This window comes from Heptranchias perlo, chromosome 1 (genome assembly GCF_035084215.1).
Source record: "Heptranchias perlo isolate sHepPer1 chromosome 1, sHepPer1.hap1, whole genome shotgun sequence".
NCBI lineage: Eukaryota > Metazoa > Chordata > Chondrichthyes > Hexanchiformes > Hexanchidae > Heptranchias > Heptranchias perlo.
In genome coordinates this window covers 101,771,897-101,786,801 of record NC_090325.1, presented here as the reverse complement: position 1 = coordinate 101,786,801, position 14,905 = coordinate 101,771,897, and the positions used below count along the sequence as shown (strand labels likewise).

General features: G+C 38.6%; 1 protein-coding gene across 2 annotated transcripts in view; it reads left to right on the top strand.

Annotated features, from left to right (window-relative positions):
• rbpjb (recombination signal binding protein for immunoglobulin kappa J region b) overlaps window positions 1–12,332 on the top strand; it is a 109,695-nt gene extending 97,363 nt beyond the window's left edge. For both annotated transcript variants that reach the window (XM_067989094.1, XM_067989088.1), the window contains 3 exons: window positions 428–583; window positions 5,550–5,653; window positions 8,419–12,332. In XM_067989094.1, coding sequence (XP_067845195.1) covers window positions 428–583; window positions 5,550–5,653; window positions 8,419–8,734 — 576 coding nt within the window. In that variant the 3' untranslated portion in view covers window positions 8,735–12,332. The remainder of the gene's footprint in view (window positions 1–427; window positions 584–5,549; window positions 5,654–8,418) is intronic.
• The last annotated feature ends 2,573 nt before the right edge of the window (window positions 12,333–14,905 follow it).

The window sequence follows — 14,905 nt, the reverse complement described above, 5'->3', positions numbered from 1 at the left end:
TTAGAAGGTATTCGAGAATCCCAACTCTGGTCTTGCACATGTAACAGACATTACTTGTATTTATATAAGGCCTTCTGTAGAAACATCTTCAAGCTCTTGAGTAACAAAAACACTAAACACAGAAATGAAAACATACAGTAAGAGTAACCTAAATATAATTGAATCTTCAGCTGTGAAGTTGATTTGAGTCAAACAGGAGGAAATTGGTGGTGATAGGTTGTATAATGAGACAATATCCTTAGTCCAGGTAATTGGTGCATGGATAATAGAAGTTCCACTGTACTTTGAAATCTGAAATAGTCTTTCATGATTTAAAAAAAAATTAAGCCTCCATAAAGTAAATCAGTACAACTTGCATCTAGTTTGTGTCATGGTCACAGTTGTGTTTTTTAATTTTATTTTGCCCCCTCCCTCCCTCCCCTAACAGGCCACTCCATGTCCAAAAGAACCAAACAAAGAAATGATAAACGATGGAGCCTCTTGGACAATCATAAGCACAGATAAGGCTGAGTACACATTCTACGAGGGGATGGGGCCCGTACATGCACCAGTGACACCTGTACCTGTTGTTGAAAGTCTTCAGGTAACAGGACTTAGACATTTATAGGTTTTGTTTGTTTAAATTCAGATTACGGTGGCTAATTCTCTTTTATATTAAGGCCAAGAATGTATCAGTGCAAGTTGACTTTTGAAATTGCTGTAGTTTTAAGATGTTTGCAAGAAGAACCAGATATCACATGAAGAAATTGTTTTTTTTATATAAGGTTGTAGTAACAAACTAGGTACTATTTGATTTCTGTGGGAAAGGTTCCTTTTTTGTTCTAGCAGGTGTCTGATAAACACAAAGTATCATCACTATGCTTAAAAGTCTCTAAACCAAATTATTGGAAAAAAAACAGAGTTTTCATTTGCACGCACTATCCAAGATGGACAAGTCCCACTTCCCTTAACTTGGAGAACTTGGGTCAATGCTGGCAATAGACCATGCTCAGGAAACTCCATGTGTGCATATTTGGGTACTGCTGGAGTTTAACTAAAAGTTGTGCTTACAGCACAGTGCTTTGGTAAACTTCCTGAAGCTTATCCAGCAGTGTACTTATTGGACAGTTAGCTTGCAGGACAAGTGGCAAGAAGCCCAGCTCTCCGTGACAGGTATACCGATCAGGAAGGTTGGTCAATCATCAGCAACACCTTGGAGTACTCTGGACTTGTTTGGCTCATGTATCAGATTACAGGTTCTGCCAGATAGTCAACTTTATTTCAATCTCATATAACAGGCATGTCATCGTAAAGCCAACTTGACCTCAAAAAGACCCTATTTGCAACAACAATTTACATTTATATAGCACCTTTAACTTAGAAAACATCACACTGTGCTTTCCACGGAGATGTAATAAAAAAAGGTTGCCAAGCCAAAAAGATATTAGGAGGAGATACCAAAAGCTTGGTCAAAAAGATTGGTTTTAAGAAGATCTTTAAAGGAGGAGTGTGGGGTGGAGAGGTTTAGGGAGGGAATTCCAGAGTGTGGTACCTAGGCAGCTGCAGGCACAGCCCACCGGTGGTGGGGCAATAGGAGAGGGACATGAACGAGGCCAGAGTTAATGATTGAGAATTTGGAGAGGGTGTAAGGCTGGGGAAGGTATTGAAACAGGAAGATGAGAATTTTAAATTGGGAGATGGGGAGTCAATATAGGTCATTGAGGACAAAATTGATGGGTGAACAGGACTTTGGTGTGTGATCGGATGCAGGCAGCACAGTTTTGGATGAGTTGAAGTTTACAGAGTAGAGAGTGGTAGCCCGCCCAAGGGAGCATTTCTAATAGTCAAATCTGGAGGTGACAAAGGCAAGATTGAGGGTTTCTAAACCAAATGGGCTGAGGCAGGGTGGAGATGGGCAATATTACGGTGGTGGAAGTAAGCGGTCATTTTGATGGAGAGGCTATGGGGTCGGAAGCTCAGCTCGAATAGGCCACTGAGGTTGTGAACAGTCTGTTCGCCAGTCAGGGGGATGGAATCGGTAGCAAGGGTACTGAGTTTCTGGCAAGTGCCAAAAACCTATCTCATCGGTTTAATTTAATTTGATCCAACATTTAATTGGAGGAAATTGTGGCTTATCCAAGACTGGATGTTGGACAATCAGTGTGACAGCACAGAGGCAGTGGAGGGGTCAAGAGATATCATGGGGAGGTAAAGTTGGGTGTCGTCAGTGTACATGTGAACGCTCATTCCATGTTTGCAAATATTGCCAAGGAGCAGTATGTAGATGAGGACGATGAAAGACGCCAAGGATATATCTTTTGGGGACTTCAGAGGCAATGGTGCGAAGAGTTGGAAGAGAAGCCATTGCTGGTGATGCTCTGGCTACAATCAGGAAGTTAAGTGAGAAGCTAAGTGAAGGCAGTCCCACTGAGCTGTACAACGGAGGAGAGGCATTGGAGGAGGATGGTGCGAGGTGTTGGAGCAGGGCCGTGTCAAAGGCTGCAGAGAGGCTGAGGAGAGACAATGCACCATGGTCACAATCACAAAGCACGTCATTTGTGACTTTGGTCAACGTTGTGGCAAGGCAGAAACCCGATTGGAGAATTGGAAAAATTCAAACACGGAGTTCTGGAAGGTGGACAAGAATTTTCAAGGTGACATGTTCAAGGACTTTGGAGAGGAAAGGAAGGGTGGTAATGGGGGTGGTGGCTTGCAAGGACAGAGGGGCAAGGAGGAGGGTGATGGTAGATTTGCAAGGAAAAAGGGCGATACCTCAGGAGAGGGAACCATTTGAATGTCGGCTGGCATGGGGGCCAGGAAGGGAGGTTGGGTGGTCAGCAGTTTAGTGGGAATGGGGTCAAGGGAACAGGGGGTGGGTCTCAAGCGAAATCAGACTGGAGAGGCCATGAGGGGAGATGAGTGAGAAACTAGAGAGAGTCTGGTTTAGAGTTTGGGCATGGGTGACAGTGGGGGGGGAGGTTTGACTTGGTGGGCAAGAGGAAATGAGTGGGGTGGGGGAGGGGGAGTTGCAGAGGCAGCCAAACAGATGGTCTCAATCTTGGTGATAAAAAATTACATGAGTTCCTCACTGTCTCTTCCCCCCTTCTCCCCACCCCCCCCCCCCCCCCACCTTGAAGGATAGTCTCTAGATAACTTCCAAGTGCAGATTTTTGTCCTTGCTATATGGACAGCATAGGATCTCCTCCAAGTAGCAGGTTATATTGCTCACCACGTCATTAGGTGTGCAAGTGGCGACACTGCTGACCATTGCACAGGGACATGCCCTATCCACTATTGGCGATGCATGGCTCCATTAGCAGCTGCTTTGCTGTGTAGTTAAGGTAGGTGAACCTGGAGAAATGAGCACAAGTGTGCATACCCTGCGTTGTCCCAAACTTGAGTCCTCGGCTCAGCTATATAATGGACATCAACCTTCAGCATGGTGGAAGGATAGCTTGCTGGGCACCTTAAGGTTCTAGATATCAAAAACTGCATAAAAGGTTGCTCGTCGGCAATGGTGTAATCCAAATCCTCATGTATGAAGCTTTGGTAAAGAGAGATGCCTGCCAAGAAGAGGCAGATGCCCATCCAGAGTGAATAGTGAGAGGTTAATGTAAGCCAGAGCCCACCCTTTGCTCCCTGCAGTTGTTTCCTGGGATTTGTCCTGTGTATAAGTTCTTTTTAAAAAAGATCATGTCCTATTAGATTGAGTTTATTTTTTTTAAAAGATGTGCTGTGTCTGTTTGTTCATCTGTTGGTGCTTTTATGTCCTAACATAACATGCGCAAAATAATATGGAAACCTTGATGCTACTGATTTCCTTTTCTTCCTAGAATTTGCCTTGTGTGAAATAAACCACCAATTTTTCATCGTCTTTTCTAATTTCAAGTTTCTTTTAATTAGACTTGTGGGCATCTTTGGGACATTTGTAAGGAGTATGTAATAAGGCACTTCCTTTCTTCAGGTTCTTGATTTCTTTTAAAAAGGTATGCTGGAATCTTCACCTGTCTTGAGTGGACTTCTTTCAAAATACAGGCATGTGTTCTGTGAATATGGAGTAACTTACCATGAAGAAATTCTTTTTTTATATATTTTTTTACAAATTCAAATAAACAATTCCACCATGGTTTTCTAATAGAGGTTTATTTTGAGAATCTTGTCTGGAACCAGGAGAAATATTTGATAAAGAAGAATTTGTAATCATAGTGCATAGAATAAAAGATAAGTGCAAGTATATTACAAGGCTGTAACACAGTGAGGAGTTTTCACGTCATAAATATGAACAAAGCATTATTGAGTTTCATGCTTCCAAATGTATCAGTTTGGTTAATACATAATCTGGGAAATTGGGCTTCAGTTAAATAATGAAGTGCAGTCCATTTTCTCTGTGAAGACTTCTATAATAGTACAAATATAACAGTTATACTTCACAACCAAACTGTGCATATTAAATTCTATTAAGCAGAAATGTGAAATGGATATCTTATCCTGTAGGTGTCTCTGAATGAAACAATCTTAATTTGTGTCTTTTTTTCTAGGTTAAAAAGACTAATTTTTATGATGATCTCTCTGTTAGCACTGGCACCTGCCTGCTCACCTGTTCAGTTCAGCTACCCATTCGTTATCTATTTTTCTGCTGGGCTGCCCTTATGCCTAGCCTGTTCCCATCTCTCTACTGTTGCCTGCATCTGCCTTTGGCTGTAGGCACAATTTGTCTGTCAACACTGCTTCAGGCCTGCCACATTTTGTGTGTAAGCTTCATAGAGGAGTCCTTATTTATATATTCCTAGTAGTTCTGGAGGAAAGCACTTTATCTTCATTTAAATGTTTTGTTACAAAATGGACAATAAAATAAAAATGTTATCAATTATTTTTGGAACAGTTTGTTTTCCTTAGATATGTTCATGGCAAGATTTCAAATGAAAAATTCTAGTGACTATTGTTAAAATGCTACATCTCTCTTGCTTCCAATTTGCTGGAGGTAGAATTTTCAGAGCTGCTACAGTAATTTTCTTGGTGTGCTGGATTAAAATGTTTGTTTTCTACCAACACCAAATAACAGCATAGCCCAGAAATTGTGCAGACAAAGAATGCAATTGTTATTTATATCCTTTTAAACCTCAAATAGTTTTGAACTTTTGCCATGTAATTCAGGGTCCAACTTAGTAAGAAATGCTAATAAATCTTGCAAAATTTATCTTGTCTCCAAATTCAGCAAGATTCATCATCATGGAGAAAGGTGCTGCAACAGCATTTGCAAAGTTGAGGTCATCAAATTAATTTTTTTAGTGTCTAAAGGAGTGCATTCAATGATGGCTACTTCTAATTTAAGGGATTTTAGTTCAACAATGGAATAATTATACCGTGTCTGTAATTACTGGATGTACTTTTTTAAATAAGCCTTGTGTATACAGTTGGTGCAGCTGCACTCTGATTGCTCCAGACATCAAACAAGTAGGTTTAAGCTAATATGTTTAGTTCTTTTCTAGGATGCAATATCTATGCCACTCTGTGTGGATTTATTTACAAAAGATGGCTATGTACAACTGATATTTTAAAAACTTTTATAGCTGAATGGAGGAGGGGACGTTGCAATGCTTGAGCTCACGGGACAGAACTTTACACCCAATCTACGAGTTTGGTTTGGTGATGTGGAAGCTGAGACCATGTACAGGTAAAGAAATTTAGTTCTAAAAGTTATTTAGAATTACAGAATATGTGAGCCTAATTTGGTTGAATTAAAAATGCGCACACATACAATTTTCCTTTTTTTAATCCCAGCCGCATATCCACATGTGGGAGCAACCAAATCAGACATGGTGAATGACTTGGCAAGCTGTCTGACTGTGTCTGACCTGCTGTCCGTGTACACATGTGCACACACACACTTTTTTTCAAGCTTAAAGGGGCTACTGTTTTCCATTTGTAATTGGCTTGTTGACATCTACCTGTCCATTGCTGCTACCCATTCCTTATTTATTTTTCTGCTATGCTGCCTAGCCTGTTCCCATCTCTGTACTATTGTCTGCTTCTGCCTTTGACTATAGGCACAACTTGTCTGTCAGCACTGCTTTAAGCCTACCAAATAAGAATTTATATATTAGTCCTGGAGAAAAGAATGGTCAGTAGAAAGTTTTTGGGAGCAAGGAACCTGAATTTATTTTCCTCCCTGTCCAGACAGTTTGGTCAATTCTGATTCTTTTGTCACTATCCACTGAGATTAGCTGACCAAGTATGGAGCAGGAATTGAATCTGGGATTTTGCTCATCTGTGTCACTTAGTGCCACTTGGTGCTCCTATCCAGTGAACCATCAGGGAGCCACGCTGACACTGAAATTTCAGTTAGTTACCATCGGAAAAACTGTTAAAGCTTATTTTGGGGAAATTGTAGTAAAAGGCTGAGTAACCAACTTTCAGTAAAATTGATTGGAACTAAGTGCATAGCTCCTTCAGAGCACATTGAGCCGAATGGGCTTCCTCCATGCAGTAATAGCCTATGATTCTAATCTGAAAGAAAGAAAGAGACTCGCATTTATATAGCGCCTTTCATGACCTCAGGATATCCCAAAGCACTTGACAGCCAGTGAAGTACTTTTTTTTGCAGTGTAGTTGCTGTTGTAATGTTGGAAACGTGGCAGCCAATTTGCGCACAGCAAGCTCCCACAAACAGCAATGTAATAATGACCAGATAATCTGTTTTAGTGATGTTGGTTGAGGGATAAATGTTGGCCAGGACACCAGGGAGCATTCCCCTGCTCTTCGGAATAGTGCCATGGGATCTTTTACATCCACCTGAGGGCAGACGGGGCCTCTGTTTTAACATCCCATCTCAGAGACGGCACCTCCAACAATCTGTGACTGAAATTAAGTTCTTGCATTTATATAGCACCTTATCACATCCTCAAGTTGTCCTAAAGCACTTTACAACTAATGGATCATTTTTTAAATACAGTCTGGCAAACGCAATGGATAATTGTACACAAGCTCCAATAGACAGGAAATGACTGACAGTGCAGCATTCCATCAGCACCACATTGAAGTGTCAACCTAGACTACGTGTCTAAATCCATGGTGGGACTTGAATCCACAACTTTTTAACTCAGAGGCTAGAAAACTATGCCATCACTACAAAAATGAAGACTGAAAGTAGGAATAGTTTGCGGACCAAGATATTGCTAGGATCTGGTTTAAGTCATGGTTACCAATGTACAGCTTCAGTTTTATCTGTTGAACATTTCACCTTAACTCATTGCTACTGATTCAATTGTCTGTTTTGCAATGGTTTTCATCTGCACTTCCTTATATAAAGGCACCAATTCCTATTAAATCACACTTGTCTCAGTGCATTGGTTCCTTCCTCTATTTACGAGTTGATGTGGAGATGCCGGTGATGGACTGGGGTTGACAAATGCAAGGAATCTTACAACACCAGGTTATAGTCCAACTGTTTGTTTAATTTGAAAATCAAGCTTTCGGAGGCTTTCTCCTTCGTCGCATTCACCTGATGAAGGAGAAAGCCTCCGAAAGCTTGTGATTTTCAAAAACATTTGGACTATAACCTGGTGTTGTAAGATTCCTTGCATTTATTTACGAGTTGAAAGCTTATTTTCTTCGGTATGTAATTTTTACTTCAATGTGTATTTTTAATATCCTTAGATGACTTCCAGACTGCGCAAGCTGGACTACTGCTGAGAAAGCAGACCAATCCAGACGTTGCACCAGTGCCACTCTGTGGCAAGCAAGTGATGGCGCTGCCCACCCCACACTGCATAGTGACAATAGTATTTTACTAATAAAGTAAAATCTTTATAATATCACTTGGTAGCAAATTTTACTTGCTTCGGGATGAAAAACTGAACAATCAGTGGAATGAAATGAAATCTAAATGTCATAATCAGTTTTAAACTTTTCATGACATTTTTGGCTAGTTACAATAACCTAGTTCTTGTTTACTTGATTGCTGAAATATTCTCAACATCATGGTACAGTGCAGCTTCATTTTATTTTAATGTAATTATATATTGAGAATTTAATTGTCAGTATGTGTTTTAATAAGTCACCTATAGCCACAAATGAGCTCTGATAATGTGGTATTTGATCCATTGGAGGTAATTATTTTAATTGTGAACTTTATGATTAGATTCAAATTGTGGCTACATGTGAAGATTCTAATATTTGTTAAGTATTTTAATAATTCACACATTTCAGAAGCTGGGACACAGTTGAGAGTAGGTATCCTTATCTTCATATGGCACTTTCAGGTGTCCCCTACAATGTGAGGTTATTTTTACGCCATTATTACATACCTTATTTTTACACCCTCAGTGCATAACTCTGCTGGTTGATGCACTTAGCGTTTCTTTGTGAACAGCAACAGTGTAAATAAAATGAAACTATTTTACCTAGCCATTTACCAATCTGCTTTAACTTTTTTTTAAGGTGTGCAGAGAGCATGCTCTGTGTTGTTCCAGATATTTCTGCATTCCGAGAGGGCTGGCGATGGGTCCGTCAGCCTGTCCAGGTCCCTGTCACTCTAGTTCGAAATGATGGGATTATCTACTCTACCAGCCTTACGTTCACATACACGCCAGAACCTGGACCAAGACCACACTGCAGCGCTGCTGGAGCCATTCTTAGAGCTAATTCCAACTTGATGGCATCAAATGACTCGAACACAAACAGTGAGGGAGGTTACACAACTGTCAGCACAAACTCAACAATTGTCACATCATCAGCAGCAACTGTGGTCTCCTAACTACTAAAGTGGTTTAAAGACATTCACCAACTTTTGGGAAGGGAGAAGATGCAAAACTGTTGAAGTGCTGCAAAAAAAAAACTACTACTATCAACAGTTCTTGTATTCTGGAAATCACCTACTTGTTCAGATGATGGACATGTCATTCAAGCATAGATAATCTGCTGGAGGTGTTACCACAGTAAGAAAATACACCTGAATATGTATAAAACTTTATAAAGAGCTAAAATGAAAATCTATTTTTCAGCTGTTTAAAGTGTGGGCAAGATATAAAGAATTTGGGTGGGATGGAGGTAAAGCAGACTAGAGAATGCATACAAAAATAACATAGTTTCTATGGACCAAGAAACTTGTATAAGCTTTAGTGAAGGTACAGTTTCACCATACCTTTTTTTGTATTATACATATAGTACACTTTTGTTACCAAATAGTTTATATTTTCTTCCTCTGAGCAATGGGCTCTGAAGTATCCAGGTTCCAAGCCTGACCTTGCTGTATATTCTCATCACCTACTATACCAGTAAAGACCTGTATTTTGGTCACTGGCTGGAACTGTCCTAATTTTTATTTTTTTTAAACTTGAGTCGTGTGACTTTATTATCAATTGAAGGTGTTTGAGAGGAGAACCTCATTTTTATGATTACCTGTCAATCTGCATACTGTACTTATAGGATGTCTCAATATGACACCTTCATGATATGGGACAAAAATCACAGTTAATCAATATCATGATTTTAACATGATAGTTTAAGAAACAAAGAGCACTAATGTCATGTCGTCTAAATGTGATCTGTTACACAAAGGCAATCTAAAACATGAGAGTTGGTTGCTTTATTGTTCTATAAAAGGCTACTCAAACAACCAAAATGTAGATGGAAAAGGAAAATTAAAAATTTCAGAGTTCTGATTCTTCGATTAGAGCTTTGATTCCAGTGATACTTTTGAAAAATTAATGAATTACAAACCTTGTGTTAAGATTGTGAGTTACTCCTTTAAATCTATCCCCTTAAAGGGGGTGTGTTTTCAACTATGCATAGCGCGCAGCAATAAATGTTACAAGGTTAGATATCTGTATGCTTACTGATGTCTTAGTTGCTTTACTGCTGTGCTTTAAAAACCACTGGTTAGAAGCAGGTTGGTAATGGGCATTTCTCGTCACACATCACCTTATGTGCTATCCTGAAATTCTGTCCAGTAACACATACAAAAACACAATACTGTGACAGAATTTCATGATGCCACATCAGGACAATTCTATGTACAATGTCAGGCTTTCTTTAAATAGTTTTAACGTGCAGTAACAATTGAGGGTAAATGCGATACCAGTTAGTGTACAAATGTCTCCTTTTATAAAATTTAGCATTATGTGACAGCTCAGTTGACTACACTTCAATTCACATAATGCTCCTTTTTATGCTGTTCAGCTAGTCCTTCCTCTTTTTTTAAAGAATACCAAAAGGTTATTTTTCCTTTTGAATTCTCAGGATTACCACTGCGATCAGATTATGGCTGCTATCACATTTACTATGATATGTAAACCCAAAATTGTGATATTCTTTCATATCATCTCTTAATGCATTGTAATATTGGGACATCCCTATGTACTTCAGAATCAAGAATATCAAAAGCTTTAAGTGACTTCTGCCCTGTCTGCAATACATACAACAGTACAGATATGTTAAACATAGCTTTATTTTTTCAATCATTTTAATAAAACAGTATTTAGTAGTATCTGATAGATTTGCTTTGCCACTTATGAGTAAAAACTGAAGGTCTCTGGATACACTGACATCTGATAAATGAGGTTCTGCTGTTAACTGAATTTGGGAGTGTGGCCATGAAGTATTGAGTCAGTTTTGTTTTTTTCCCACAAAGCACTGCTTTTATATGTTGAAACATATTCCCAGCTTTTTATATTTACAGTACTTCCACCTACATATGCTATTTTAATTTTTTTGGCTTTTTGTTTGCTAAAGTGGTTTATTTTTATTTTTTTTATTACATGTTAAAAGTGATAAATGGTGTTTGTGTCCTTTTAAAGTAAAGTGTAATTTGTTCTTTGGAAACCATGCCTAACAGATTAACACCACATATGTTATACTCGAGCTGCAAAAGCCTGTTTGTAAGCAAGTCAAAAATTGTAGGAATGTGGATTTTGATCCAGTATTTGTGTATTTCTACCGTACAGGATAGCTGTCTTTTTACTAAAAGTTGAAACCTGAATAACAGAAGGGTCCCAAGATCCCGCAACAGGAGATTCAGTTTAAGAAGTTAGTGTCCACTGATGCATTAACAGACATGAATAAACACAGGGCTTTCAACAAAAAATATCTTTTATAACCAGTACAAGGAAAGCCTCTTACTGGGAATACTACAATGACCGTTGATCGTCAGAACAGAAGGTCGGGGGTGGGTGAAAGGGTATTTTGTGTTAAGTTTTCCTCTCTGCCTCTTCATAATGTGTGTGTGTGTGTATAGAGGGGGATAATTTGTCATCCTACCTTGTAAGAGTAGCTAATTTTTAATATGACTGCCACCTTGACACTTGACTCTTCAGACCTAAAGGTGGCTATGCGCTCGTTCGAAGAGCAGATCCAGTGGCAATTGACAGCAACTAAAAGAACTTACATTTATATAGTGCGTTTCATGTCTTCAGGACTCTCCAGTGCTTCACAACTAATGAACTACCTTTGAAATATAGTTGCTGCTGTTGTATAGGCAAATGTGGCAGCCAATTTCCACACAGTAAGATCCTACAAACAGCAAATGAGATCTGCTTTTGGTGGAGTTTGTTGGTCCAGGTATCAGAACACTCTGCTCCTCTTCAAATAGTACTGTGGGATTTTTTTTTACAAAAAACTTGGAACAGGCGGACTGAGCCTCACCTTCAACAATGCAACACTCCCTTAGTACTGCTCTCAATTGTCAGCCTACATTATATGCTAGTGTCCGTAGTGAAGCTTGAACCCAGACCTTCTGATCCAGATAAGAATGGTCCCCACTGCATCATACTGACACTTAATCATTTCTGTAGTGGACATAAGACTCAGGTAGGTGTAATAACATTAAAAATGAAAACAGTTATTTCCCCCCAAGTGTTGAAGCACTTTACATTCAAAATGCTTCCACCAGCACTTGCCTTCTGCTTTAAGTAAATGTTATAGAAATAAGGGGAAGTATTTTTAAGATGAGTGGATTTGATTTTTAATGCTAGTTTCCTTGAGCAGTTAAGCTGACATCACTAGTGAGCTCAGTCAGTGGGCAGTTTCGAAATCAATTGGCATTCAAGACCAAAAATCTGCTGGTTGCCAGTGGAGCCACTCACTGACCTGTCCCACAGCTGTCAGCTGACTGGCCGTAGCTGGTTTCAGAGCTGAAATGCTAGATCTGAAGGGTGGCTTGTTGTTGGCATCAGAAGTAATTTCTTCTGCAGGGTAGAAGACCTAAAAAAAATTAAATCACCTCCAGCCACTTTATCTCCATGTACACTTTTGGTACAGGTTATGACTGGCAGCAACTGGCTGTGTAAATTTTGAAGAGCCAAAGCCCTGTAATATTAAAAATAATAAAAAGGGAATAAAATTGATTTGTTAAGCTATTTGAGACTTTGATCTATTTCATTGGTCAAATCACTGGGGCTGGAATGTAATTTGCATTGTGAGGGCTGAACATCCTATGTTCAGTTCAAAAGAACATATCAGGGGTGAGAAAAGGCTAATCTGCCCATTAAGAATGTCCCTTTAGTTTTTAACTCATCCAGTCTAACATTTACCTTCATCTTGAACTTCCCTAATGTCTTTGATTTCTCTACCTTTTCTCGTAGATCATTCCAATAGTTTTATCACCCATTTTTTAAAAATGATCTGTTTTGAATTTACTTTGCACTAAACTTGTTACCAAGTTCTGCTAATTTGGCAAAGTAATATACTACGTTCACTTTTATTTTTACCATTTTAACATTTTATATACCTCCAGTGAGCTAAAACTTCTCTTTCCTTTTAGCTTATTCACTTGACATCTTGCGGTCATTCTTGTTGCTGTTCTCTGCACCCTTTCCAGTGCATCTATATACATTTTAAAATCTAGTGCATTATAAAACCTCATTGTAATCTCTAAACTTGTACTCCATTGTTCCAGCTATGATCCCAATATTTGCTTTTTAAATCGCTTTTCATTTTCTCAACATTGAAAGTGATAAGCCTACTGTCACCCCCAGGTCTCTTTCCAAGTGTTCCTGTGCTAATTCTGTTGTTCATTTTATACCTATGCCACTCATTTATCTTTTTTTCCTAATATGCAATACATTGCATTTGTTAGTTTTAAATTTCATTTGTCATTTTACCTGCACAAATGCATAACTGATATCAATATTTCAGCAAAATCTCACTTGCATCCTTCATCCATATTACATTACCTGTCTTTGTATCATCTGTAAATTTAACAAGTTTATAAAATTTGTTTCTGCTTAAGGGCCATTTTTGTAGATGAGCAAGGGTCCAAATGCTGACTCCTGCAATACTCCTAGTCCCAGTCTGACATGATGCACATCTCTTAATTCCTTTTTTTAATCCAATTTCTTACCCACTAGTACTCTACCCTGGATTCCAATAGATTCAACTATATATGATGCAATAATACAAACATTTTTAGATTTTACATTTGTGTTTAAGATACTGAGGGTTAAACTTTCAATTTGTTCCATAGCATTTTGTATTTTTTGCTTACTGGAGGTTTTCTTTTCCTATTTTTCCCCCATTTTTATTTGAAACACTAGCTTACAAGCTAATTTTGACCTAAGCAAACACTACTGGATCAGATATGAGCGTACATGTAAACCTAAAGTAGGTACATAGACACTGTTTATGTTAGAAACATAGGAAAATGTACAAAAATAACTGATTTTCCTAGAAAAACCTTGAAATTCTAATATCCTTGAAATTCTAATATTTAGTCACAGAACTGAAATGTATCTTAAATATATAACCCAATTGTGATTTCACTCAACTGATGAAATATAGTAATTAATTTAAAACATTGCTTATGCTCCTGTTTGATGCTGTAGTGAGGTAATAAATTTTGATCACTTCTAGAAATTGTAAGATCGCAACAATATACCAAATGATATAAATATTTTGAGTTAAGGATGTTACTTGAACACGACCATGATTCTCGGTGATAAACTTTAAATATTTTATTGTTGGATGAGTTCAGTAAAATGTGGAATCTTAGCAATGCTTATGCCGTTCAGGAACCTTCAGCCTCCAAGTTCAACATTCAGGAGTTATTTAATGGCTTGTAACCAAAAGAACAAATACATCAGTTAAATATACTCTACTCCACAAATGGGCAAACTGCTCTTCAGAACATGGGAAATGGAGCTGAACTTTGAAGAAATTATGGTAGCTTGGACCAAAATAATAATTGCATTATTTATGCGTGACACTTTTTCTAAAAAAGGTATTCTTCCTTGTTGGGGTTGCCAAGAACAATATTTGAGGTCTAGTCACTGGATTCATTTAAGAAGCAGTTAGTTGAAATGGGAATACGGTAAGTGGTGCCCTGGAAGGATGGAATAAGACGAAATATGCTGGAGGTCCTTCATGTGAACCTGTGAATAATGTAAAGGTTGTGGTGCTTAGTAGGAATCATTGATAAAGCAGCAGTTTTCAACTGGAGTGGATTGAGTATTGATCTGTGCTCGTGTGAGCATTTGCTGTAGACAAGTAATTGGCAAAGGGACTGTACAACTAATCAATACAGACTAGAGATCCCAGGTTCAATTCCTGGTTTATGCTCTCTCAGCAGGGAGGTACACCTGGCTTCAGCAACCTCTGGCAAGGAAATATCGGCCATTGTTGCTGTTCACCATCTCGTGACTACTGGTAGAAAATGGAAAATTGGATGTCTGTCAGGACAAGTTTGAGCTCTTCTGTAACGTCTGAGTACTGTACCAATACTCATCTAGGTTCACACATGAAACATGGCCACTTGGGTGAGGTACTGGAGGGTGTTCAATGCCTGGGAAACTGTACGCCAGCTTGAGTTACTGCCTTCAGAAGAGAACGGGAAGAATTGGTACCAAAAAAAGTACCCTAATATTCTACCACTAAAATAGTTGTGCTTTTCTAGGTATAAGTTTGAATTTAATTATGCTAGTATGGATATATTTTT